We start from the raw sequence: 27,622 nt of genomic DNA on the forward strand, positions 1-27,622 counted from the left end.
GATTTTGAAACCTTGTGAGACCTGAGAGATCGCCTGATGCCCCAGTTTTATAAATGATGAAGTCCGCCTGGAGGCGGGATAGACCCATCCCGGGGGCAAGTCAGGTGTAGTGAGGGCAGGTGGGTACACACGGGTGCCGAGCTGCTGGCTTGTCGGGGAGGCAGCCGGGGGTGGGCACACGCTTCTCACAGGGCATGTCCCCCTGCTCAGTGCCCTTTGCCTCGGCCACACACGCACAGCAGCCAGGGCCGAGGGGCTCTGGGGTTTGCATTCCCCTCTCACGCTGGGGTGGGACGTGGAGGGGAGCCTCCCGCACCTGCCTGAGTGTGTTCATGCATCACTCGAACAGGGCAGGGAACATTCTTTCCTCGTGAAGGGTGACCCCGCATAACTCTGGGTGGGTCACGCCTGAGACAGGAAGTATTTCTGGGTCATCTTGTAGGATCCAAAGCGGGTCAGGCCAGGTCACTGCAACTATTTCTCATATCAGGCCTTCCCTATCGTGTATTTGAGCTGCGCGGTGTTCTTGATCTGGGTCCATGTGACGCCGGATGAACTAGATTAATGAAGAAGCCAGAGATCAACAACGCTGAACGGAAAATGGACTTTATCTTATTAAAATCACAGCATAACTTGTGTATGTGAAGTAATGGCTTAACGGATGCTAAGGTAGTTTCCCAAGCACACGGAGACCGGCATGAGAGTCAAGGGCAAGAAGGATGTGTCTTTCGGCACCGGCGTTTGGGGTCAGGGAGCCCTGAAATCCTCCTGCGTGACTCCCACTGAGTCAGGCCGAGCTCGTGCGTGTTCGAAGATCAAAAATGTCATGACTTGTGATAAAGCGTTCAATGAAAACTTAAAGCAAGGCATTGATTGGATGCTCGAGTTACAATACATGCGCACATGAGCCGCAGGGACGTTTCCGTCTTACCAGACACGGATGCAGAAAAGCCGTTTGAGTGTACGGAATTGTGGTTTTACCTTGCGATTTTCCAAGAGCAACTGTCCTGTTGGCCGTATTAGAAATACTGAAGCCAGGTGGGAACTCACCGCGGAAGATTACAAACCCGGGGAGAGCGCTCTGCGCCCGGTGGCTTGTGTCTTTCCTGGAGCAAGTCTGGACGCCGCTAAGCAGTCAGCAGTACCTTCCGTGACGGCCGGAGCACCAGGCACATATCCCCCAGCCCTTCTTCAGTGAACCGCTGTCCTCACTCGAGAAGCGAGTGTCCTAGTGTATGAAATTCCTTTGATTAACTAATCTCTTTGTATTTTAGTTCCTTCTGGTGTTGAATTGGCCTCTGGAGTTACGGATGAATTTACTTAAACACAATAACGTTTTCTTTTACTCGCGCGTGAAACACCGCAGGTTGTGTTTGAAGGGAACGTTCCTCGTGGAGGCAAAAACAAGGCCCCTTCCATCTCAAGCGGAAATGCCCCCCGTCATTAGGGATGCGGGTTTCAGCTTGCCCTTCCCGTGAGAACGCTCGGGGCCCGGACGCTGTCCCCCTTCAGTCAGAACGCGCACAGGCGCGGAGTCCGCTGGGTTCACGGACTCTCCTCTCTTCCCACGCTGGCGTCCCTTCCAGCTCCCCTTTACATGTAGATCCAGAACTCTCCAGAGGCCGGAAGGCAGGGCCGCCCGGGCCCAGCCGGTGTCTGCACTCACACCCCCTTCACGGCTCCCGGCTGATCAGATCTGATTAGTCGGACGCCGGCCAGGTCCGTCCTCAGGGTTGAAATCAGTGACCGCCCAGCACTGGAGGGGCCATGCCGGCATCCACTGCCCCACGAGATTAACTGAAAAAGATTATGGAGTGAGGTCGGTTTAGCTAAACAGGCTTCTCTGTTGGTTCTGGGAGGACAGCGGCCACGGCTCAGCGACACTGAGACACCACGCGCAGGCGGCAGGGCGAGGTGCTCCCCCGCGGAGCAGCGTCTCCAGGCCGCCGACCGCACCGCGAGGGGCGTCTCTTGATGTCCCCGTGTGCCGCCGGGCCTTGCTGGGGTCCAGCAGGACCATCCAGGGGAAAATGCACCCGGGACATTGTCCCGAGCCGTTCGTACGTTGTTGGGAAGGTAGTTCCAAGGAGACATCACAAGTTGAAACAAAGACGACACGAATGGAGTATTTAGATGCTCGGAAGTGATCTCGGGGAGGGACACGCGCTGAAACACTGATCCTTGCTGGCAGGGATTTGTTAAAAACCCAATTCCCGGGGCGCCTGGGTGGCGCAGTCGGTTGAGCGTCCGACTTCAGCCAGGTCACGATCTCGCGGTCCGTGAGTTCGAGCCCCGCGTGGGGCTCTGGGCTGATGGCTCAGAGCCTGGAGCCTGTTTCCGACTCTGTGTCTCCCTCTCTCTCTGCCCCTCCCCCGTTCCTGCTCTGTCTCTCTCTGTCCCAAAAATAAAATAAACGTTGAAAAAAAAAATTAAAAAAAAAAAAAAACAATTCCCATTACTTTGTGTCAGATACTGCATAGCTTTGCACAGTGGTGACAGTTGGTGTTTTATGAATGGTCTACAACTCCGGGTGACAGGTTTCCAGAACCAAAGGAAAACTTCGGAAAATGACCAAGTATAAAGATATCTACAGAATGGACACTGCTGTGAAAAGATTTGGCCCTAGAATAGGATCATAACTTAAAATTACATTAGTTTGAGGTCTTGATATCGAAGTTCTAGGTATATTACCCCTTGGTTACTTAAAATCAGTGTTAGACAAGCAAGTTGCTAACGGGGGGATGAGAGTATGTAAATCCTGGTTTTCTTTCCCCAGTGAGATGACAGCTAAGAACACCTATCTCACTGGACCCGTGTTCTAGTCTTGAAGTGCCTTTGTTGCTGCTGCTGTCCTCACTGGGTTTGCCGACCGGGGTTGTGTGACAAGAGCTCCTCACGGAATCACCCTTCCGAAAATGCAGCCGGACCCCGTGCGGCGGCCACGCCTGCGGGTTTTGTGCGTCAACAACCGCGGACCGGTAACTGTGGCGTGTTACAAGTGTGGATCCATTCTAACGCTACCGGACCAGTCCTAAATTGAAGTTGTGTCTCTGTTTCCATTATAAACCTCACCGTCTGCTCGGTCTGACATGACTCCAGGCGTGTTGGTCCAAATCTTGGCGAGTCTGTTAAATAGTCCTACCAGATGCTGTTCAGAGTGGCTTTCCCCCGAGACGTTCCCAGTGGGTGTATTTTCGGTGTGATGGCAGAATGCAGCGTCGGGGGCCAGGAGGCTGACCCGTGGGGCGGGCACGTGGCAATCCTGGTTCCACCCTCATTAGGAGACCTTCAGGGACACGAGTCTTCTCTTCCTCCCTCCCCTACTTCTCCGAATTAAAAATTTTTTTTTTCAACGTTTATTTATTTTTGGGACAGAGAGAGACAGAGCATGAACGGGCGAGGGGCAGAGAGAGAGGGAGACACAGAATCGGAAACAGGCTCCAGGCTCTGAGCCATCAGCCCAGAGCCCGACGCGGGGCTCGAACTCACGGACCGCGAGATCGTGACCTGGCTGAAGTCGGACGCTCAACCGACTGCGCCACCCAGGCGCCCCCTACTTTTCCGAATTTAACACCTAGCATTTCTCTGGACTTTCAGTGAAATGCTTTACTACGGAGAAGGAACCTGTCAAAATCTTTTTGAATAAATGAACCCACGCTAGAAATATTTCCTGGACACATCGTCACGGCCAAGAAGATGGGAGAAACTTGATGAGGATGTTGGAACTTAGCAGTGCCTCTGACTTAGGGTGGAACTGATTTTCTGGGGCCGGGAGCCCCAGGATGCAGAGCAGACGTCATCTGAGGGTGTCTGTCTCCTTATGCTGCTGTTCTGTGCTGCTTTCTCCCAAAGCCGGTGCAGCCGCAGGCTGGAGCAGTCCAGTCCTGAGCCAGGCCACCAAGGGTACAGCCGCTGATCGGCCCCGACCCCCCGGGGCCTGTCTGGGAGCCGGAGGTCCCTTGGCCTTGCCAATTCGGGGCATTGGTTCCTGGCCCCTAATCAGCCAGGTGTGTCCAAGGATGTGTAGAGCCCGTGTGGATGTGGACTTGCCTCCCGGCAGGAATTTCGATCTCTAAGTGAGGCACAGAATTAGGGACTCTGTATACCGGGGACACCCCCACCCCTCCCCCGCTCTCAGGACTGTGCATGTCTGGGAGCACCCCCACCCCCGCCCTCGGGACTCTGCATGTCCAGAGAGCACCCCCACCCCCACCCTCGGGACTGCACTCCAGAGAGCACCCCCACACCTGCCCTTGGGACTCTGCATGTCCGGGGAGCACCCCCACCCCCACCCCTCGGGACTCTGCACTTTCGGGGAGCCCTCCCACCCCCCACCCTTGGGACTCTGCACATCCGGGGAGTATTCCCACCCCCCTACCCTCGGGACTCTGCATGTCCGGGGAGCAGCCCCACCCCCCACCCTCGGGACTCTGCACATCCAGGGAGCACCCCAACCCCCCCACCCTTGGGACTCTGCACATCTGGGGAGTACTCCCACCCTCCTACCCTCAGGACTCTGCACGTCCGGGGAGCACCCCCACCCCCACCCTCGGGACTCTGCACATCCAGGGAGCACCCCCACCCCTCCCCCACCCTTGGGACTCTGCATGTCTGGGGAGCACCTCCACCCCCTCCCTCAGGACTCTGCATGTCTGGGGAGCACCCCCACCCCTGCCTTTGGGACTCTGCGCGTCCGGGGAGCACCCCAACCCCCGCCCTTGGGACTCTGCGCGTCCGGGGAGCACCCCCACTCCCCTACCCTCAGGACTCTGCACGTCCGGCGAGCACCCCGACCCCCACCCTGGGACTCCACATCCGGGAGTTCCCCCCGCTGGAGGCTGTGGGCTCTGGGAGACCCATGGTGGTGGGTTTGCTTCATGCCCTTGCCTGTCTGGCACTGTCTGATGTTAACCCAGGGCCACGGCGGCTGATCCCAGTCAACACCGTGGGGCTGGCTTCCAGAGTTCTGACATTTTCCTCCTTGGAGAAACCCGAGGTTTTCTTTGTGTCTCTTCGGGACATTTAATTTCTCTGTAAAAAGTGGACGATGTGCGTGTTGCTTTGAGTGCCTCGTGGGGAAGATGACTGGTCGGCAGTGACCACGGGGACTTCTGGGTGTGTGTCCTGAGTGTCCCCGCGCTCACCCAGGCCACGTGAGGCCCCCAGCCCCCCGGGGCAGAGTTTCCTCTCATCCCGGCAGGCCCCCAGCCGCCCCTCACCTCGCTCGCTGCTCCTGAGCTCGAGCCTCAGCCCTGAAATGCCCTCGCGTCCTGCAGAAACGACTGTGGTCCCCTGCAGTCCCTCCCCCTCCCCTCCCCCTCCCTTCCCTTTCCCTTGTAGTTAAGGCATTTCTCTCTGCTCTGTAATTAAAGGTGTTAACTTCAACGTAATTTTTTCCAAAAGAAGATTCTTTTCTCGGCATCCTGGATTTGCGTCATTACCAATAGAGCCACGAACTGATTTTCATTTGTGTTTTTGCGACTGTTCTAAAAATTGGGCTTTAGGGAGCAAGGGGAGGGACAAATTCTGCTCTACCCCCTCGCTTCTGGATGGCACCGTGGGGAAGCTGTCCTCAGCGATGGAAACGCTCTGTCCCCTGCCTTCAGCTCCACACACAGGTGCTCTGGGGGACTCAAAGCAGCTGTGCAAGGGAGCCCCTGGATTTCAAATCCCGTCTAGTTTTGGTTCATCTCCATATAAATGGCTGCCCGTGGCTCACGGTTTCTGTCCTGGGCTGTGCCGCTCCAGAGGGCCGCGGGCTGCGTGATCCAAAGGTTCTGGGCGAATTGCAGGTTCGTGCCTCCCAGCTTTCCAGATCTGCTGAAACACGGTTTGCCTGTGGGATGTAGGAAGCCCGCAGGCGAGGACAGGGAGCCGATTCTCCTGCGTTCGCCCCTCGGGGAGCGGGATGCCGACGCCCCGGGCCGAGGTGTCGGGTGATGGACTCCAGAAGCAGCCGCAGCTGGCGAATGTGGGGCTTCCAGAACCGTTCCCACCTATCTCAGAGATTGTACTGGTGCATTTCAGCGATGATGATAGTTTTCGATGGTGGCATAACTGCTTTGCGGGTTTCAGATGCTGCATTTCAAACGACTGTGAAGAGAATTCCCGTGGAAGGATCCCATGCCTTGGCTATCTCGTAACATAAACCAAGACTGTTAAGAAATGTGAGGAATCTGTTCTAACGTGTAAACCAAGGTGAGAGGGGAAAAGCCATCTCGCTCTTCTGATGATGCCCGACATGAGCCAGCGCCCGTCAAGCCAGAGGATGAAAACCCAGGAGGGAGGCGGACGGAAGGGCCACTCTGTCACCGACCCTCCAGCCCCTCCTCCACGCTGCCGTCTGAGGTTTCTTCCAGAAAACTGGTCCCGTGTGTGGGGTGGATAGGGTAGCCCCGGGGTCAACGCCTGGAGAGAGACGACCCAGCCCCGGAGCCTGCGGGTCAAGGACCCTGCTGTGTGTGCTCATGGGGTGACCTCCTCTGGGACCCTCTGTCTCTTCATCGGTCACATGAAGATCTGAGCGTGGTGTCCTCTGAGAGCCTTGGTCTCTTCATCGGTGCTCCCGAGGGCTTTCCCCCTGACCTCCAGGCCCTGGCAGTGTTCCTTCTGAAGGGGACGCCTCTGCACTTGCCCCTTGGGCATGCGAGCAAAGGGCATTTGGCTCTTTGTGTCACAGGGAAGGGCTCTGGCTTTTTTGCACCGGTTTCTTTCACCTGGGGGTGTGGGAGTCGTGTTGGTGGAGGCGAGTACGGGAGAGATGAAGGTGTCCTTGTCCGCTCTTTTCCTCCACGGAGCGCTCCCCGCTTGTGCCCCGGGAGCACACGCCTGCCTCCGTGGCGGGTGGATCAGGATTTTTGCCTCCCGGGACTCGAGCGGGCCGTCACGGGAGCGCTTGATGCCACGGGAGCGCTCGGTGCCCGGCTCACTCACGTGGCACGTCCTTGTTAGAACCTGCTGCGCGGGCTGTCCAGAGAGCCCCGCGGGAACCAGGCCCGTGACCTTGTTAGCAGCTGAGCGTCCCTGCTGGCCGAGGCCGTGAGGGGCACACGTCTCGTCCCAGAACGGGCGAGGTGGCGAGCGCGGGGCAAATGGAGGGCTCGCTGCAGCAGGGAGCGTAGGCGGTATTTCGGACACCGCGTGGGTCTCGAGACGCTGGAGTTCGGGAACCGGGCCCTGCTCGGTCTTCATCCGGAGATCGGGGGTCCCTGCCCCTAAGGCGAGGTACTCACCCTCTGCGCTTGAAGAACGCAAACGCGGGAAGCGTGTGCGAGGCTTCCTGGCTCGTCCCGTCCCGCACGCCTGCCCGGGCGGGCTTCCTGGGGCCGCGTGGGCAGGTTGTGTCCCGCGGGCCCGCTCTTCCTGTCCCCCGTCCCCCTCTGGCCGCGTCTGCAGCGGGAGCGGGTTCCCTGCGGAGCGCGTGGTCCCCGCGGAGGTCTGGCTGGGGAACGAGTGATCTGGTGTCTCAGCTTTGGGATGCGCTCCCCCTGCCTTGCAGGCTACTTGGTGTCCTCTAACATGCACTTTAGTGTAATTTGCTCTAAATGCTTTGAAACGAGCAGGAGCCTGGAGAAAGGAACTGGCCGAACGCCTCGGAAAATGTCGTTTTATCAACGGAGTGGATTCGATAGCCCTAGGGAAGCGGGGGCCCGAAGCACCACAGCCGCGGCCCGTGGCCCCGGTTAGCTGCCTCCCAAAACGCTGGGGTTCCTGGGGGCTCCGGATCGTCCGGAGCCCGTCTCCGAACACCGAGGCTTGGCCGTCAGGGTTGCACGGCAGCACCGTGGACACCCGCCCGCCGGCTTCCCGCTGCCTGGCCGGGGAGCACCGCCGAGAAGCAGGGTCGGGGCCCCGCACACGGGCGATTCCCGGCACCGCCCCGGGCCTGCAAAGCAGGGTCTCGCTGCTGGGGCGGAGGCCAGGCATCCGCTCGGTCGGCCAGCTGCCCAGCTGACCGCGGTGCCGTCGAACTGCGGGGACCCCGGCGTGCAGACGGCCAAGGTCAGGACACCGGCTCTGACATGGGCCCCGTCCGATTCCCAGGTTGATATTTTTTTCTTTTTTTGAGCTCCAGGAACACATATTTTATGTATGTATGTATTTGTTTTTATTTTGTTGTATTTTATTTTATGTTATTTTATTTTATTATTATTTTTTGCTTATTTTATTTTATTTCATGTTAGTTAACATGTACTGTGGTGTTGGCTTCAGGGGTGAAATTCAGTGATTCATCACTCACATACAACACCCAGTGCTCATCCCAACAAGTGCCCCCCTCCCACCACCCACTTTCCCCTGCCCCTCACCCACCTCCCCTCCGTCAACCCTCAGTTTGTTCTCCATAGTTAAGAGTCCGTTTTTATCTTAGTTTATTTTTCCTTCCCTCCCCCTATGTTCGTCTGTTGTGTTTTCTGAATTCCACATAGGAGTGGAATCGTAGGATACTTGTCTTTCTCCGGCTGGCTTATTTCACTTAGCACAATACCCTCTAGTTCCATCCACATAGTTGCAGATGGCTAGATTTCATTCTTTTTCATCGCTGGGTAGTGTTCCATCGTGTGTGTGTGTGTGTGTGTGTGTACACACCATATCTTCTTTCTCCGTTCATCCATCGATGGACACTTGGGCTCTTTCTGTAGCTTGACTGTTGTTGATAGCGCTGCCCCTTTATGTTTACACGCTTCTCACTTAAACTATTTTAACCTCTCACTGGGAATTGCCCTCCAAGTAGAATGCTTGTTTTGGTGCCACGACAGGGCAGATCTGACGTCTGGGCTTCTCTGTGCCTCAGCCCGGAGATGTAGGAAGTGCCCACGAGATAAGGAGTGTGCCTCAGAGGGTGGCGGAGAGACCGTGAAGGTGTCAGGGTGCAACCCAGGCTTGCTCGTTCTGATGCGGTCACAGCAGACAGACAGTGCCCAGTGTGAGTCTCCCCTCCTGAAGTTCGAGCGTCTGTCTGTGGCCCTGGCTCTCCATCATCCCTGCGCCCTTACGTCAGTTTGCTCGAATACCTTCTCCTTCCTCTGCAGTGTGTCCTAGTAAGTCCGTAATGGGTTTCCCAGAGGTATATCAATACAAGCATTTATTGAGCACCAACTGTAGACCAACCGTGTGGCTGGGTTGCCAAGGCCGCACAGACGAACATACATCGTCTTTACCCCGTCCCGGGGGCTCTGAGCCGTTGATCGGAGGTCCACTGTCAGGGTTTCCTATGTCCCAGCCTTGGCCTGTTTCTCAAGGCGGGAGCCCGAGAAAAACACGTAAATCATTGCGTATTCATTTGGCACGGTCCTCGATGCTTCCTGGGATTCTGGATAAAGAACTGGGACTTGGTTGTAGCTTAAACTAATGAAGATTGAGCCCAAGGTCCAGTGGACCTTCTGTAAACGCTTTGAAGTGATCCAGATATGGTGAGACCGTTTGGTGAGAGGGTGTGATGTCTAAGACTGGGAGTTTGGCTGCATGGAATCTTTATGGGGTATTTGTAGAATCCAAATCTGCCGTGGGCAGACAAGTCAAATCCGGTACTTAGAAATAATGACAGATGTTGACTAAGGTGATTTTTTTGTTGTTCCCAAAGTCTCGCATTAAGGTTACACCATCTGCACGATATTTTTTTTTAATTTTTTTTTAACGTTTATTTATTTTTGAGACAGAGAGAGACAGAGCATGAACGGGGAAGGAGCAGAGAGAGAGGGAGACACAGAATCCGAAGCAGGCTCCAGGCTCTGAGCCATCAGCCCAGAGCCTGACGCGGGGCTTGAACTCACGGACCGCGAGATCATGACCTGAGCTGAAGTCGGACGCTCAACCGACTGAGCCACCCAGGCGCCCCTGCACGATATTTTTTTAAGAAGAATTTTATAATAACCATGTTCTCATGGAATCTCACACAAACATAAATCTGGAACAACGAATAACCCAAGAGACTTCTTGACTTACCTCCGAGAAGTGCTAAAAAGAAGCAAAAATACATGAATATTGCAATTGCTATTGATGTGGAAGCAGGCGAGGAAAACAAAGAAAACGGAGGTGTTTGGGGAAAGGGAAGAGATTTGCAGAGCAAACAGTTCAGCACAACACGTGGCCGCCCTGAGTCGGGGGCTGGAGCCTAAGTCTCACCGTACGGCAGGTGGGGTCCATGAAGGGGCTGGAAGAGCTCCAGGAAACAACAGGTCTGGGGACCAAAGCCAGCACAGAGTCTCTAAAAACACAGAGAAAGTCTTCTGTCAGGGCGCCTGGGCGGCTCAGTCCGTTGAGTGTCTGACTCTTGATTTTGGCTCAGGTCATGATCCCAGGGTCGTGCGATCAAGCCTTGGGTTGGGTTCTTCACTGAGCGTGGAGCCTGCTTGGGATTCTCTGTCTCAATCTCTCTCTCTCTCTCTCTCTCTCTCTCCCTCTCCCTCCCTCCCTCCCTTCCTCCCTTCCCCCTCTGCCCCTACCCCTCTCGTATTCTGTCTCTCCCCACCATCCCCCCAAATCTATGTTCACTCAAACAGTGAAGGCAGCGTGGTAAAAAACAAGAAAGATAACGGTTTCTAGGCCTCCTGATTCCATCACAGTGTGTTTCCACATCACTCCCAACCATAAGAAGTGTCTAGAACCTGCGTGCCTCAGCGTCTCAGTGAGGCCGTGGGGACTGCGTTTCCCCTGGCTGCTTTCAAGTCCTGAGAGGTCTGTGGTGGTCCCACACAGGGTGGAGAGTTTTCCCGGGGTTTGCTGCTCACACACGTGGCCTCAGCCTCTGTGTCACCCCATCCCACATCTGTCACCCCATCTTGGGTCCTCCTGTCACAGCACCCCTCTGCATTGACCCTGAGAGAAGGACTGACCCTTCATTTTCTTCCTGACTCTTCCTTCAGAAACCTGATACTTTCTCTTGACCTGGTGCTCACGGGTGGCCCTGGATGGTGTGGTGATTACGGGTGGTCCCAGAGGGCCTAGTGATCATGTGTGGTCCCAGATGACACGGTGACTGTCTGTGGTCCCAGGTTTGCTGCCCTCTAAATTGTAAATTCTACAGGGGCAGGCCCTCCATTGAGTCCCACCTTCCTGGAGGTGAGAGGAGGTAGGCGGCAGTGACTGAATAATTATTAGGTAAGGTCACTTAAAGCTGCATCTGAATTGGCTTATATTACTTCTAGGGAACAAATGAATGAATGAATGAATGAACGGATGAGTGAACACAATGGCAGTGTCTCCGGGAGAAACACCTACAGTGGGCTGTGCTTCCCTTCCCCCTTGAGCGCAAGTCGTAGACTTTACGAGATCTCCACGTCGGCATCGTGGGTTTCCATCCTCTCATTTGCTAACGGCAGGGAAGGCTCAGGGCTGAAAACGGAGACGTTGCTCCTTAGAACGGGCTTGCGTTTGTGACCTCTCACACCTGTCCTTCAGTTGCTCTCAGAATTGCCTCCTCTGACGCGCCAGCCAGCGGTGTGCAGGCGTCCCCACCCCCTGACCGTGCTTCTGTCCCGCCCGATCCCCAGGGTCAACCTCGTCTGCAGAGGAAGCAAACACACTTAGGAGCTGAACTCACTGCCTAGTGGCCTCCGGGTTAGAAAGTTGATGCTTTTGCGAATCTTACAGCTGGAGACCTACGTATTTCTTGATGTTGTGCCATAGCGTAAACAGTAGAAAGAAGTCTTGAATCAATCTCACTGTGGGAGGATCCATCCATATGCAGACTTAAGGGATGCTTTAACCCGTTCCTTTAATGGCTGGATCTTGTTCTAACTTCCCCTCCGGCTTACACCCTTGCTTTAATCAAAATATAGACCGTGTTTTTGGCCCATTTGCATGTGACCTGTCTCGCGTCCACGCAGGATCTCTCCCTCGGTGTCTGGACAGACACGGCGCGGGCACCCCCTGCCGCTGTCCTTGCTGTCGGGCACACAGCACTGCTTTGTAAAGATAAATGACATGGGGACCCCTGCAACTCTGAGGTTTTCCTTAAAATAGTGTCGCTCAAGGTCCTATTGATTCCTTTCTAAACTTGGCAAATTACCTTTTATCTGAACTAGTTTGAAGACCCTCAACCAAGTTCTTTTAGTAGAGTGAGTTCTTGGGGTGCCTGGGTGGCTCAGTGGGTTGAGCACCCGACTCTCGATGTTGGCTCAGGGCGTGATCTCGTGGTTCCTGGTCCTGAGACCTAGCCTCCTGTTGGGCTCTGCGCTGACATCGCGGAGCCTGCTTGGTCGGGATTCTCTCTCCCTCTCTCCCTGCTCCGCCCCGCTCTCTCTCTCTCTCTCTCTGAATAAATAGATGAACTTAAAAAAGTGAACAGTGAATTCTTTAAACTAGGACTGTTCTATTTCCCCTTAAGTGGCCTTGTTGAAGAACACAGCCCCGGTAAGTGCACTGTCTCCTTGGAACATAATTGCTGTTAAAAATGGGAAGGGGGAGACACGTGCGTGAAGTGTGTGTTCTCTCATTTCTGACAAAGAATGGCTCCATTGTTAGTTCTGCACCATTAAATGATCAAGAATTATGGCCAAATTCCAAATGCCTGAATACTAGGCTTTTTTTTATTATTGTGCCTGGGGGCGGGGCCGGTCCTGAGATCTCACAGGCTCACCTGTGCTCCTTGATTCCTACACCGTCTCTGTCTCTCTTTCTGTCTTGTGTCTGCCTCTCTCTCTCTCTCTCTCTGTCTCTCTGTGTGTCTCTCTGTCTTGTCTCTCTGTCTTTGTCTCTGTCTTGTCTTTGTCTATGTCTCTCTCTGATTATCTCTCTGTCTTGTCTCTGTCTCTCTGTCTTGACTCTGTCTCTCTGTGTCTCTGTATCTCTGTCTTGTCTCTGTGTCTCTCTCTGACTCTTTCTCTGTCTTATCTGTGTCTCTCTCTGTCTCTGTCACTCTGTCTTGTCTCTGTCTCTGTCTTATCTCTGTGTCTCTGCCTCTGTATCTTTGTCTTATCTCTATCTCTGTGTCTCTCTTTGTCTCTATGTCTGTCTCTGACTCTCTGTCTTGTCTCTGTGTCTGTCTCTGACTCTGTCTCTCTCTGTCTTGTCTCTGTGTCTCTGTCTCTCTGTGTTGTCTCTGTCTCTCTGTCTCTGTGTCTATCTCTGTGTCTCTGTCTTGTCTCTGTCTCTCTGTCTCTGTCTTGACTCTGTCTCTCTGTCTCTGTCTCTCTGTGTTGTCTCTGTCTCTTTCTCTGTCTCTGTGTCTGTCTCTGTCTCTCTGTCTTGACTCTGTCTCTCTGTGTCTCTGTCTCTCTGTCTTGTCTCTGTCTCTCTGCCTCTCTGTGTCTCTCTGTGTCTGTGTCTCTGTCTGTCTGTCTGTCTCTCCCACACGACACTGTCAGGGCCCAGCTGTGTGGTGTGAGAGGAGGTCTGTCTTCGCGGAAGGACGAGGCAGGGACAGAGCCCCGAGAAGCTGGGGGTGACATTTCCGGGGGGCCGTTCTCCCTCCGGGACAGCAGGCCGACGCGTCGGCACCTCCCAGGAGCTGGGTGGCCCCCGGGGGCGGGTGCACCTCTGGGGCCGCAAAGTTAAAACACATTTTGGGCAAAGCTGAACGACCGGGCCCGGAGACTCTGTGGCCAGAATTCAGTCAGACGTTCTTCCGCGCTCGCTTCGCCCGGGTTGAAGCACAGGAGCACGTTTTGCACACCCCCGGGAAAGCGGCGACGCCTTTCCGCTTGCTTTGCTCTTCCTGGTGAGGCTCCCTGGGCTTCTGGACCCATTCCCGCGTGTCCCCCATTGCGGACTCTGAAGGGGACAGGCCCTGAGCACGGCGCTCTCTGGCTCCGCAGGTGTTTCCGGGACAGACGACGCCACGTCCCCCTGCTCACACGTACGCGGTGCCCGCGGGAGGCGGCGACCACCGCGGCTCTGCCCCCGGTGTTTTCCTTCAGCGCGGGGCTCGTGCTCACAAACCAGAGAAAACCCCACGCGGGGCGGGGGATGCGCCCGTGGCCACGGGCGCCCGGAGGTGCCGTTTATGCCGTGGTACAAAGCCGTCCCACGCTGGACAGGCGTGAGGTGGGCCGCCTGCAGTGGGACCGTCCGCGCAGGGCCGGCGTGGGGGCAGCCGGACCACTGGAGGGCACCGTGGGCTCCGTGATGCCGCGTCGGGATGTCAGCAGGAGCCGACGCGGGATGGGGAACCCCTGTGAGCACGGGCGCTGGGGGGCCGCCGGGCCCTCTGCACTGGCTCCTTCGTGTGGTCCCAGGCTCGCAGCCCCTGTGGCCCCGGGCGGGCAGACCCCTGACTGCTGGGCGTGCCCCGTGTCCCGGGAGCGAGCAGCGCCCCCCCCCCCCCCAGGGCCCGGGCGTTTATTCAGAAAACAATAATCTGAGCAAGTACGCGGGAGGGGGTCGCTGGGACAGGGAGGTGGTGAGGCGCCACCGCCTCCTGGCTCCTCCGGTGCCCTCCTTACGGTCCTAACTTCCAGGGTGACCATGAGACGTGGCGCACGCGGGAGGGAACTAGCGAGTGAATTTACAGATTAAAATCCCGGTCGCGTGGACGATGGAGGTGAAGCGGGTTTCCCGCACATCCCACTGCGGGATGGACCGTGTCGTGCACCATTGAGTCCGGAGCTCCGGGATCCAGCCGCAGACGCTGGCTTGGAGACCGCGGGCCGTCGACCTCCCTGCTGGCCCGTGGCTCAGAGTCCTCGGGCCCCCGCGATGTCTCTGACCGCCGTCGGTTGCGATCGGCGGTGGCCTCAGGCCAACGTCCGTCTCCCGCTGCTCTGCAGAAACGCCTCTTTACATTTGTCTGGCTTCTTTTTCTTTCCTCCCCCAAGTTTTTGCGAGTGGATCAAGACAAGGACAAGGACTGCCAGCTGGCGTGTGCGGGTTCCTCACAGAAGCCACTGTGCGCGTCTGACGGCCGGACCTTCCTGTCCCGCTGCGAGTTCCAGCGTGCCAAGTGCAAGGACCCTCAGCTGGAGATCGCTTACCGGGGCAACTGCAGAGGTGAGCCGTGTCTGATCGTTCGCTCAGAGGCCGGCCGATCCACCGCTAAGCGTAAGGCCGAGTCGTTTGTTCTCATCTTCGCTACGTTTTTATGCGTAAAAACTCAGGGATTCCAGGTTTGTGTCAGGAAGGAGGGAAATTTCGGGGACTCAAGGGCAGAGGCACCTTTTACCTTGTTTCGTGCTCTTTTCTTAGGCTGGTTGGTGCCATCTCGACACACGCGTATTGGCGTTTCACAGACCACTTTCTGAGTGTTTTATTCTCACCAAAGTTAATCCTGCTTCCATTGGCCCTGTCTTGTCCCCCCTTCCAGCCAGTGGGACGTCACACAGCACCTGTGGGGTGGATGGCGATTTCTTTCGTGTTGATTTTACACGTGAAATTTTCGATTATCCTGATTTAGGAAGCAGATTTAGATTTAACTAGCACGCTCCGAGCAAAACACTGAAATACTTCCTATGTTAATGAAGGGTTTGTCTCCGCATAGTATGCTGATGCTTTGAGCCCCAACAGAGTCGCATTCAGAAAGAGACAGGGCACCAGCAGGGGAGGGGCAGAGAGAGAGGGAGACACAGAATCCGAAGTGGGCTCCGGGCTCCGAGCTGTCGGCACAGAGCCCGACGCGGGGCTCGAACCCACAAACTGTGAGATCATGACCTGAGCTGAAGTCGGACGCCCAACCGACTGAGCCACCCAGGTGTCCCTCATACGCTTTTTACTAGGAAAGACGGTGTCTGGACAGTTGTGCGGGGATTCAGATGATTTTCATTTTTCGAGATACGTCCCTGGAGGCAAGGGAAACAAAAGCAAAAATAAACTATTGGCACTTTATCAAAATAAAAGGCTTCTGCATGGCAAGGGAAACAATCAGCAAAACTAAAAGGCAGCCTACGGAATGGGAGAAGATATTGGCAAACGACATATCTGATAAAGGGTCAGCATCCGAAATCTGTAAAGAACTTATGCAACTCAATACCCTAAGAACAAATAATCCAATTAAAAAATGGGCAGAAGGCACGAACGGACACTTCTGCAAAGAAGACATCCGGATGGCCAACCGGCACATGAAAAGATGCTCACCGTCGCTCGTGATCAGGGAAATACAGCTCAAAGCCACACTGAGATACCACCTCACACCTGTCAGAATGGCTAACGTTGACAACTCAGGAACCAGCAGATATTGGGGTGTCGAGAAAGGGGAACCCTCGTGCACTGCTGGGGGGAATGCCAACTGGTGGAGCCACCCTGGAAAACAGTATGGAGGTTCCTCAGAGGTTCCGGAACTACCCTAAGATCCAGCAGTCTCACTATTAGGTATTTACCCAGAGAATACGAGGACACCAGTTCGAAGGCATTCGTGCACCTTAATGTTTCTAGCGACATCATCTACAACAGCCGGATTATGGAAGCAGCCCAGATGTCCGTTGATAAGTGAATGGATGAAGCTAATGCGGCATGTATTCAGTGGAATATTACTCAGCCATCAAAAAGAATGAAATCTTGCCATTTGCAGCGACATGGGTGCGGCCAGAGTGTATCATACGGAGCAAAATAAGCCAGGCAGAGAGACACAAACGCCATAGGGTTTGACTCATATGTGGAATGCAAGAAAGGAAACAAATGAACAAAGGAAAAAGAAAGAGAGACGAGCCCGAAACGGAGTCTGAACTACAGAGAACACAGTTGAGTCACCGGAGGGGAGGTGGTGGTGGGGGGGGGAAGCAGGAAGCGGGTAAAGAGGACGTGGTCGCGATGAGCACCGAGGGTATGTGTAACTGCAGAATTGCTATATTGTGCACCTGAGATATAACACCGCATGTTTACTGTGCTGGAACTTAAAAGAGTGATTTGCAGTGGGTCTGGCCAGAAACGGCAAGACCATGTCTCACGGAAAAGTGGCCTCAAAGAAAAGCAGCCGCGTGAGGAGTTCTGTTCCTCTCTGCTCTGTGTCTAATTTCTGTACTCTCGTTCTGAACTCGCCAAACTGAGAAAAATTTGGACGCCTCGATTATAGTTTTACACGTCAGTTATCTGTGCTGAGAAAGGAGAGGCGATTTAGGAATAGATTCAAATATCAGGCGACTTGGTCTTCAGGGAAGCTTCTAGAGGCTGTCGCCTGTGCCGGCCTTGCCCACGGAAGCATGCTGTGGGCGCGGTGGTAAAGTTTGAGTCAATGCTGCTTTCTCGTGCCACGTTCCTGTAGATGACCCCGATCAGCTGTTCTGCCGGAAGTTCCACGGGGGAGCTGCCGGGGTTAGTCTCTGCCTTTGTGATCACCAGCGGGCACCTGGGGGGCGTTAGTTAGACCAGGGCCCGGGCCCCTGTCCTCCCTGGGTGGAAACCTGACGCAAAGGCCCGCGAGTCCGCACCTCCCGAGGTCGCTCTCCAGAGCCCTTGACTCGGGGCTCCGCTCTGCCCACCGTGGCGTCCGTGCTGGGCTGCTTTTGGACGCGTGTGTCCTTTTTGATAATGTCATCGCTCCCCTCTTTGTATTTGGATCCAGCCTAAGTTTTCTGGGAAATTCCCTTGGCTGGGATTCTCATTCACTCCCCTCAACCAATTTCAGACCACAAATCTGTGACACAGAAAATGTGCTAAGGGGAGTGAGCAGACATAAAACTCACTTCACAAAATCTGGTTCCACTGAAATCCAAGGGGTTAGTATAAAAAATAAAAAAAAATCTACGGATGCCCGTAGATTTCAAAGTCAAGTTTGTTTGGTGCTTCAGCTGGCAAGGGTAGCGAATATGAAGGTTATTGACAGCGACGTTATTAGTCACACGTTTGTTTAAAATAACCGGGCGTCACGCACCCCTGATACGCGTGATGCATGATTTGGGAACAGCCCTCATCTCGTAGGGGACAGGAACCTGTGCCGTGCTGGGGGCTGCCCTGGAAAGGGGCTTGCAGGCTGCGACGGGACCGTCCCTGCGGAAGCAGCCTTCCGCCTGGATCCCGGCTCACGGTGGCGATCGGCCCCCGTCCAGGGGATGGGCTCCTTCGTATAGACTGGCGAACTGTGCCATCGCTTACCAACGCCGTTCCCCTGCCCAGGGCTCCAACAGGGAGGAAACGGTTCACGGGGAGTGGGAAGAGGTAAAAGGGAGCCCCGGTGCGGATGGGGGCCAGAGACAGGAATCCTGCCGGACTGGGGAAGTCATGGTACTGCCTACGTCCCTCTCAGGGCACGAGTACAGCAGATTCGACAGCACAGCCGGGTCAGAAGCTCGCGTCTCCGAACGGAAAGGAGGGGGCACGAGACCGAAGGTCCCCTTGCACCGCTTCACGTGCTACAAACAACCGTCTGGGTTTTTCTCACATTGTCCCTGGGGTTGAAATAGTGCCAGTCTGGCAGATGGGCAACCGCATATTCTGAGGACATTGGGTGGGTGGCAGTCCCACTGGCCTGTTTGGAATGTACTGGTTTGAAAACAACTAAAATGTTTTAGTCCACGTTTCATTAAGCTGGATTAAAATATTTTATGCATTCGATGTCATGATCTAAGTGTTGCCCTTGAATAGAAATGCAGTGATGGGCACCGATGGATTTTTCTCCTATTTTCTTAGAAATTTTGTGGAGTTTGGGTTTTCAGAGCTTAGCAAACGCATTAATATCTTCCCTTTGATCTGAGTCCATTGGGGCTGTCTTGCTTTTCGACAACATTTCTGGCATCCAGTGAAAAAGCCAGAAAACCAGGAGGAGGAACGGTCCAAGGTCAGGAGGCGTTGGAGCGACTTTGGGATTTCCGGAAGCAAAGTCATAGCGGAAACGTGACAGAAACAGCCCGTCTCGGGGATTCCGGGCCCCAGGAGTTTTTTGTTTTTTTTTTTAATTTTTTTTAAATGTTTATTTATTTTTGAGACGGAGAGAGACACAGCATGAACGGGGAAGGGGCAGAGAGAGAGGGAAACACAGAATCGGAAGCAGGCTCCAGGCTCTGAGCCATCAGCCCAGAGCCCGACGTGGGGCTCGAACTCGCAGACCGCGAGATCGTGACCTGAGCCGAAGTCAGACGCTCAACCGACTGCGCCACCCAGGCGCCCCCGGGCCCCAGGAGTTTCTAAGAAAAGGAACGTGCTTGCAAAATGCTTCCGCTCTCTCCCCATTCCTGTTTGCTGCCAGTGTCTCGTGGTCCTCGTCGTGGCTGGCTGAGCGAGGCCACGGTCTCCTCGCGCCACGGTGAGCACACGGCACGCGGGCCGGACGTGCGGGGCCTTGGCAACGTCCGTGTGGAGGCAGAACTGCGTGCCCACATCAGGGACGGACGGATGAGTGGTGGTTGTTCTTCATGACGATCGTGTTGCATGAACCCCGAGGGACACACACCCACAGGGTTTTCTTGGACAAGCGGCGACTGTAAGTAGAAGCCAGAACACGTGCTTGTGGGGCCTCCGTCCGTGGTCAGTCCCTGCCGGGACAAATCCCGGGTCATAGTGCTGTCTGGGGAAACCTGCTGGCCCATCCACAGAGGCCTCCCGCCACGGCTGCCTGCTCGGAACCTTCCCCACAGCCCTGCGGAGACCCGTGGTCCCTCTGGGCCTGTCGGTGGTGGTGGGAAAAGCCACTCGGGGTGGCGCCTTGGAGAGTGTTACCTCGTAGCTGGCGAGCTGCACCGGGGACCCTCCCACGATGGGGAACACACAGCAGAGCCTGCGGCCTCGATGGGGACAGACCCTGGCGGCCCCAGCGCCTCCCTCTGTGGACGTGCGGTCCACGGGCTGCCCACGGAGGGACTTCTCGCTGACACTGGGCTCTGAGCGGCCAGACCCCCAGGAGGGCAGCCCAAGCGCCGGGCACCTGTGTCCCAGAAACCCAGCGGGAAGCAGCGACCTGCAGGGCAGCGTGAGCGGGGTGTGTCGTCCCCGAGGATTTCTGCGGAGCCCGGAGGCGTCGCTCACCCCCGCTGGGCTTGGTGTTGGCGTCTCTGAACGCCCTCTACCTTTCCGTTAGTTTTGCTAAAAATGTGATGTAACCGCCCCGCAGCCCGAGACTCCTCCACGGTCGCTGGCCTCTCCTCTCCACCTGTTTGTCCACGTGGGTGCTCGGAACGTGGACATCGGGGCCCCCGAGGGGTGGGGCGGTGCCGGGAGGTCCCAGCGCCTGCCCTGCACACTTCCCAGTGCTCTGAAGCCCGCTCAGGTGTGAGAACTGCAGACTCAGCCTCAGTTTCTCTCACCGGCTGGCTGGGGCTGCATGTCCACACCAGCCTTCTCATCTCTAAAACAGGGCGGTGGGGACAGGTGAACACTAAGAATTCTTTCTGTTCAACCATTTTCCTAATCATGAGAAGGCCCCTAACAAGCCTTGATTTACACGCGGACTGTAAAGAAACAGGCTCCTTTCACTTCAGGGGCGTCACCTTTGGGAGGCCAGAGCCGTCTGGATGTTTCCTGTAGCTTCACCAGGAGGCTTTGTGAACCCACAGCAAGCGTCCGGTCCCAGAGTGTGGTTCGGCTACACTAAGTCAGCTCTTAGCCTGCTATTATTTTCTTCAACAAAACAGAGATTTCTGTAAAAGAAATCTACGCGGGATGTGTGGAATGTGTGTGTGCGCACGACTATCTGTGTATGCATGTGTGTGCATGTGTGTCTAGTGTGCACATGTGCATGTATATCTTTGTGTGTGTTGTGTGTATCTGTGTGTATGTGTGCATGTGTGTATCTGTGCATGCACATGTGTGCATATATATGTGTATGTGTACATATGCTTGTGTTCTGTGTGCATGTATAGGTAGCTGTGTGTATTGTGTGTGCATATGTGTGTATATGTGCATGTCTGTGTGCATGTGCATGTGGGTGTGTATTGTGTGTGTGCATATCTGTGTGTGTGTGTGCATGTGGGTGTGCATTGTGTGTGTGCATATCTGTGTGTGTGTGCATGTGGGTGTGTATTGTGTGTGTGCATATCTGTGTGTGCATGTGGGTGTGTATTGTGTTGTACGTGTGCATGTGGGTGTATATTGTGTGTGTATATCTGTGTGTGTGTGCATGTGGGTGTGTATTGTGTGTGTTTGCATATCTGTGTGCGTGTGCATGTGGGTATGTATTATGTGTGCCTATCTGTGTGCGTGTGCATGTGGGTGTGTATTGTGTGTTTGCATATCTGTGTGTGAGTGTGCATGTGGGTGTATATTGTGTGTGTGCATATCTGTGTGTGCGTGTGCATGTGGGTGTGTATTGTGTGTGTGCATATCTGTGTGTGCGTATGCATGTGGGTGTGTATAGTGTGTTTATATCTGTGTGTGCATGTGGGTGTGTATTATGTGTGTGCTTGTGCATGTGGGTGTGTATTGTGTGTGTGCATATCTGTGTGTGTGTGTGCATGTGGGTGTGTATTGTGTGTGTGCATATCTGTGTGTGCATGTGGGTGTGTATTGTGTTGTACGTGTGCATGTGGGTGTGTATTGTGTGTGTATATCTGTGTGTGTGTGCATGTGGGTGTGTATTGTGTGTGTTTGCATATCTGTGTGCGTGTGCATGTCGGTATGTATTGTGTGTGCCTATCTGTGTGTGCATGTGCACGTGGGTGTGTATTGTGTGTGTGCATATCTGTGTGTGCGTATGCATGTGGGTGTGTATAGTGTGTTTATATCTGTGTGTGCATGTGGGTGTGTATTGTGTGTGTGCATGTGCATGTGCATGTGGGTGTATATTGTGTGTGTATATCTGTGTGTGCGTATGCATGTGGGTATGTATTGTGTGTGTGCATATCTGTGTGTGCGTGTGCATGTGGGTGTATATTATGTGTGTATATCTGTGTGTGCGTATGCATGTGGGTATGTATTGTGTGTGTGCATATCTGTGTGTGCGTGTGCATGTGGGTGTGTATTGTGTGTCTGCATACCTGCGTGTGCATGTGGGTGTGTATTGTGTGTGTATCTGTGTGTGCATGTGCACTTGTGTATCTGCATATATGTACGTTGTACCCATGTATGCATGTGTATGTGTACATGTATGTGTGCATGTGTGCATCTGTATGCACAGATGGTATGTGGGTGTGTCGTGTGTGTGCATATCTGTGTGTGCATGTGCATGTGGGTGTGTTGTGTGTGTGCATATCTGTGTGTGCGTGTGCATGTGGGTGTGTATTGTATGTCTGCATACCTGCCTGTGGGTGTGGGTGTGTATTGTGTGTGTATCTGTGTGTGCACGTGCACCTGTGTATCTGCATATATGTACGTGTACCCATGTATGCATATGTATGTGTACAGATGTGTGTGCGTGTGTGCATCTGTGTGCACAGATGGTGAGTAAAAACCTCTGGGCCACCAGACAAGAGGAGAGATCAATCGTGCACTGTTCTAAAAGGAACTGGACAGCAAGGGAGTTGTCTGTGTGTGTGCAGGTGTCTCTGTGCGTGCACATGTGTGTGTACACGTGACTCTCTCCTGCATCCAGTCTTCAGGCGGGGTCCTTGTTCGTGCTACGTGCTGTGTCGAAGCTGCGCTTCCTTCCCACAGGCAGGCCACCTGAAGTAGCCGTTGCAGAAAGCGGTGTCCTAGGACTTTCGTCACATCTGTGCGTCTCTCTTGCAGAAACCCTACGCCAGTCACGTTCACCTTCACTCTTTTATGGCGTTCTAACAGGTCTGAGGTTAGAAACGTCCTTCCTTGCGGACTAAAGTAGACACGACGGGAAGCAGCATCATTGCTCGCACGTTCCAGCCGCGATCAGAAGCACAAGACTCTTTGGAATGTTGCGTGAAGAACGGTCTTCTCTGTGCTCCACCCACACGCGTGTTCCCGCAGCGCTGGCTCACCAGCAGAGCCGCGAGCGACAGCGCAGCGCCGGGCCGGGCCCGGGAGCGTGGCACTCAGACTCCGTAAAGGGGATGTGGTGACGGTTGCGCCGTGGTCTCGTTTGATGCCCTGATGCTCGCGGTTATCAGTTACCCGGCAGATGGTTGTGACTGGTCGTCTCCTGTACAAATGTTGCACAGACTCCGAATACTTCGATATGTTCTTGCAACAGCTTGCAGCGCATGTAGGTTTTTTCCTGTATGGCTTGGCAACCCCAAGCATGTACTCGAGGTTTTCCTATTATAATTTGTTTCTGTCTTTCTGCGTTTGAAACGATAACACTTACGTAGAAGGGAAACTCTGTTCCTTCCCCCTCCCGCTGCAGAGCGCCGCGGTCACGGAGTGGTGCCGGAGGACGTACGGCACCCCTGCCCTCGCCGACCGGCAGTGGCTCGGTGGACGGGGCGCCTTGCATGCCCTTCTGGTCTTGCATCACCGCACGCCCACCGACGTTAAAGAGGCACAGAATGTTCTATTTATGCGAAGAGCGTGGTGGTGCCGAGTCCTCCATTTTCCTCGGAGTCTGGCCTTTGAAATTATGGGTGGATAAAATAGTACAACCTTTGAAATCCCGCGTCTGCCTTCACTGGATGCCAGCAAAAATAAAAGTGTCTCATAGGGCCATCATTTCTGAGGCCACCGCCCAGGGAGAGTGTGCCTCCTTTGTCTGGTGGCCTCTGCTCATCCGGCTCCCTTGCCCTGAGGCCAACCTCACCCGGGCCGGGCCTGTGCCGGGCATGGGCACACAGCCGTGAGGGCGTCTGGACCTCAGAGAGCACACGGCACCAGGCTGAAAGTCAAAACCACTCGGTAGCCATTCCAGACCGAGTCACCGGCCAGAAAAACATCCAGCGTCGCCCCGCATCTTGCTGGGCTGAACACTTGGATTTCTGTAAAGGGGGGCGTTCGATTTATCCCAAGCGTGTACACGTTAACAAGGTAGGGGTTTAACGTGACCTTACGGCCGTGGCGGAGAGCGTCAGCGATGCGGGATCACCTGTAGTGCTCTGTGGCGCGTGGAACCCAGAAGCGCTTGCTGAGGAGGTGGGTCTTGTGTGAAATGTTCCGACCACGATGAAGGAAGTAACACGCTGAAGACAGCACAAGGGAGGCGTGACTAATTTTGAGCGAAATCCCTGGCATTTTGCATATTTCAGGAGCATTGATCTGGTAGGTGCCGTCCAGACCCTGCTCAGTCGTGAAGACCGTCATTCAGAAGATCTAGGAAAGGGACACCAGGCCGGCGGTGGGAGACGGACGGCACGTTCGTTCGGTAGGTGGTCACGGACTTAACTTCGGGGGACATCTGATGCCGACTCGGCCGTTCCGGGCCTCAGAGTCCTGTTTCCTGTGACTACACAGCCTGCCATGTGCCAGACGAAAACTTGGAATTTAGTCTCCGTCAGACGTGAGCGCTGCCTGTCCGAGGACGTCCGATCAGCGCTAAGCGCAGAGTCTTTGAAGGAAGTGCGTCCAGGCCAGGAACGAGGCCCACACGTTGTTTGGAAAACGTATGCTCTTCTGGCACGTTCCACGATAGTTCAAGTATCAGAAATGATTTGCGATTCCGTCGGGACCCTGGCGGAGACCGTGCAAGCTGGAACTCCTGTCGCTTTTCCTTTTAGACGGTCAAACCACAGGTTGTGCTAAAAACACGAGGACACAAGTCCAGCAAAGCGGTGATTTGTCCTCAGCTAAAACACAGGCTGCATTAAAACCACATGTTGCCGAGTGCCGGCTGGCCGGGCCAAAGCGGAGATCAACACACGAGCACCGGCCTGGAGGGAAGAGCATCTTCTGCAGCGCGCATGCCCGTGACACACGGCGCGGCTGGCGGCCCGGGGTCCGCAGAAGCCGGGGACGGGGATGTTCCGCAGCAGAGTCTGTATTCAGCAGGCCGATGCCGCTGGGGCCTTGGCTGCGGCCCCGAGCCCCGCAGCGGGCGCCCAGAGGGCACGCAGTCAGGGCCAGCAGGATTTGCTACCAGACCACGAGAAGTCGCCATCTAAAGCCGTTGGCCAGGGCACACGTTTGAAGAAGCAGCTCTCGGAGTCCAGAGGCCCTTTCAGATCGAGACCGCCTGTTATTTAAATCTGGAAACACTTGGGGCGCCTGGGTGGCTCAGTCGGTCAAGCGTCCGACTTCGGCTCAGGTCACGATCTCGCGGTCCGTGAGTTCGAGCCCCGCGTCGGGCTCTGTGCTGACAGCTCGGAGCCTGGAGCCTGCTTCGGATTCTGTGTCTCCCTCTCTCTCTGCCCCTCCCCCGCTCATGCTCTGTCTCTCTCTGTCCCAAAAATAAATAAATGTTAAAAAAAAAAAAATCTGGAAACACTTTAGAAACACGGGGAAAGCCTGTCTTTTCAAGCTCTAAAACTCACATGAGCTACGCCGCACGGCGGCCCAAAGAAGGGAGCGTGAACTTGTGGTGGCGTGTCGGGGGGCGAGAGGCCCGTGGGCGACGCACGTGGGTGCTTGGCCACGCACGCCGTGCTGCGGTGTCCAAGGGGCTCGCGCCCCGGAGCCCATGCCGGGAGGCCTGGGGCCCGCAGCGAGAGGCGCTGCCCGCCGGGCCCCCGTGTCGCACGCAGGCCGGTGCGGGCTGGGGGGGGGGGGTGGCGGAGGGGACGGCGGCCTCGCGCACGAGCCACCACGTCCCTCGTGCACACCCGCGTGCCCGTGATTGGTTTGAGGGTGTCCGTGTCCGGATGCAGACGAGACGCACTCGGTGTTTTTAGCCGCTTCCCTTCTCACCGACTTACTGGGTCGCAGGAGACGGCTTCCTGAGGAGCAGTAGGAACTGGGTGCTTTTTATCAGGTTCTGCCGCAGTATCGCTAATGCCAACACCTGAAAGTCTGGGACAGAGCGGAGGGCGGGCTGAGGGTGTTTGGCTTTTCATCTGACGTGCTGTCAGATTTTCCTCCTGGAGCTGGAGGGGGCAGGACCTTAGTATCGCTTTGAGACCCCGGGACAGTGCGACACACGCGAGGGCCGTTGTGCAGGTCCTGCCGAGGCGGTCTTCAGGTGGGGCGGGTGTCCCGGGCCAGCGCGGTGTCCGAGGGCCCCCACGTGCGGCCTGGACCCGCAGAGAGCCCTCCTGCAGCCGGCCGCGGCCGGAGCTTCTTCGTTTCCCAGGAGGCAGCACCTGCCTTTTAGCAGGACGGGCAGAGTGGCTGCTCTGAGCCTCGGCTCCCTCGCTCATCGAGTGCAGAGCAAACCTGCTCCCGTCACCTTCCCGCCGGGGGCGCTGCGGCCCCACGCCCCCACGTGGCCCGGTGGCTCACGCCCTCATGGGTCCCGGTTGTGTAACTGGTGCATATGCTGTGCTCTCCCCGCAGACGTGTCCAGGTGTGTGGCCGAGAGGAAGTACACCCAGGAGCAGGCCCGGAAGGAGCTGCAGCAGGTGTTTATTCCGGAATGCAACGACGACGGCACCTACAGCCAGGTGAGGCCCTTGGCCCCGTCCGGTCCCCGCAGCGTCTGCTCCCAGCTGCGGGGGGGGGGGGGAGGGGGTGTCCCTGGGGGCCCCCGTGCACAGCTGGGAAGGGAGTTCCCGGCGGGGCTGACTGTCACCGCTGGCGGTGGTCCTGGTGAGCTCACTCACTCACGCCCGTCCCGGCGCAAGTGCCCACGTCGGGGCCGTGCCGCCGGCCGCTGTCCCCGGGCGCTGGCCTGGCCCAGCCCTTCCGGGAGGCGAGCGGGCCCCACTGACCCCGGGCCTTCCGTGGGAAGCAGTCCTAGTTTGCCACGCCTGGGGCAGGTGCGGGAAGGCGCAGGCCGCCGGTGACCCTGGCGCGAGGCGGGTTTGTGACTTTCCTCCCACCTTGTTGGTCAGAGTCAGTCGGGAAAATAACCCAGTTCTCTGTCTTACGTGTGGCCGAGTCTTTGCTGTCAACACCACTGTTCCCCGTTAAGGCAAAAATCCCTGAAGTGCGGGGCTAACAAACACAGCCCTTCGCAGAGAAACAAACAATCTGCTGTCCGATAGTGACATGAACGCTGTGCTTTTATATCACTGGGCCTCCGGGGGCCTGGCAGGGGGCTGGAGCGGGGGAGAAGTGGGCAGAGGCACCGACAGCAGGGGATGCCCTCTCTGGAGCATGTCTGTGTGGATGGAGGAGGGGGGGGGAGGAGCCGGGGCTGAGAGGGATGCTGTGGAGACCCGGGTGAGGGGCAGGGATGCTGGGGAGACCTGGGGGTGCAGGGGAGGTGGGCGGGAGGCTGAGGAGACCCAGGGAGGCAGGTGGGATGCTGGGGAGACCCGGGTGGGGGGCAGGGATGCTGGGGAGACCTGGGGGTGCAGGGGAGGTGGGCGGGAGGCTGAGGAGACCCAGGGAGGCAGGTGGGATGCTGGGGAGACCCGGGTGGGGGGCAGGGATGCTGGGGAGACCTGGGGGTGCAGGGGAGGTGGGCGGGAGGCTGAGGAGACCCAGGGAGGCAGGTGGGATGCTGGGGAGACCCGGGTGGGGGGCAGGGATGCTGGGGAGACCCTGGGGCTAGGAGGTGGGCAGGATGCTGGGGAGACCCAGGGGGGCAGGTGGGATGCTGTGGATTCCCGGGTGGGGGGCAGGGATGCTGGGGAGACCCGGGGAGCAGGTGGGGTGGTGGGGAGACCCCAGGGCTTGGAGGTGGGTAGGATGCTGGGGAGACCCAGGGGGGCAGGGGGATGCTGTGGATACCCGGGTGGGGGGCAGGGATGTTGGGGAGGTGGGAGGGATGCTGGGGAGACCCAGGGGGGCAGGTGGGGTGCTGGGGAGACCCCGGGGCCAGGAGGTGGGCAGGATGCTGGGGAGACCTCGGGGGTGGGATGGACGCCGTCCCTCCCTCCTCATCGTGGTCTGGGCGCTGTGGGGAGACACCGAGCCTGTCTCGGGACTGCTGGGGCCCGTCTCAGAGGTG

At 56.2% G+C, this 27,622-nt stretch overlaps 1 protein-coding gene across 5 annotated transcripts in view; it reads left to right on the forward strand.

Moving 5' to 3' along the window:
* SMOC2 (SPARC related modular calcium binding 2) overlaps window positions 1-27,622 on the forward strand; it is a 163,157-nt gene that overhangs the window by 30,326 nt on the left and 105,209 nt on the right. For all 5 annotated transcript variants that reach the window (XM_043592780.1, XM_043592776.1, XM_043592779.1 and 2 more), the window contains exons 2-3: window positions 14,754-14,925; window positions 26,062-26,168. In XM_043592780.1, the coding sequence (XP_043448715.1) occupies window positions 14,754-14,925; window positions 26,062-26,168 (279 nt within the window). The remainder of the gene's footprint in view (window positions 1-14,753; window positions 14,926-26,061; window positions 26,169-27,622) is intronic.

Source organism: Prionailurus bengalensis, chromosome B2 (assembly GCF_016509475.1).
Source record: "Prionailurus bengalensis isolate Pbe53 chromosome B2, Fcat_Pben_1.1_paternal_pri, whole genome shotgun sequence".
In the NCBI taxonomy this organism is placed as follows: domain Eukaryota; kingdom Metazoa; phylum Chordata; class Mammalia; order Carnivora; family Felidae; genus Prionailurus; species Prionailurus bengalensis.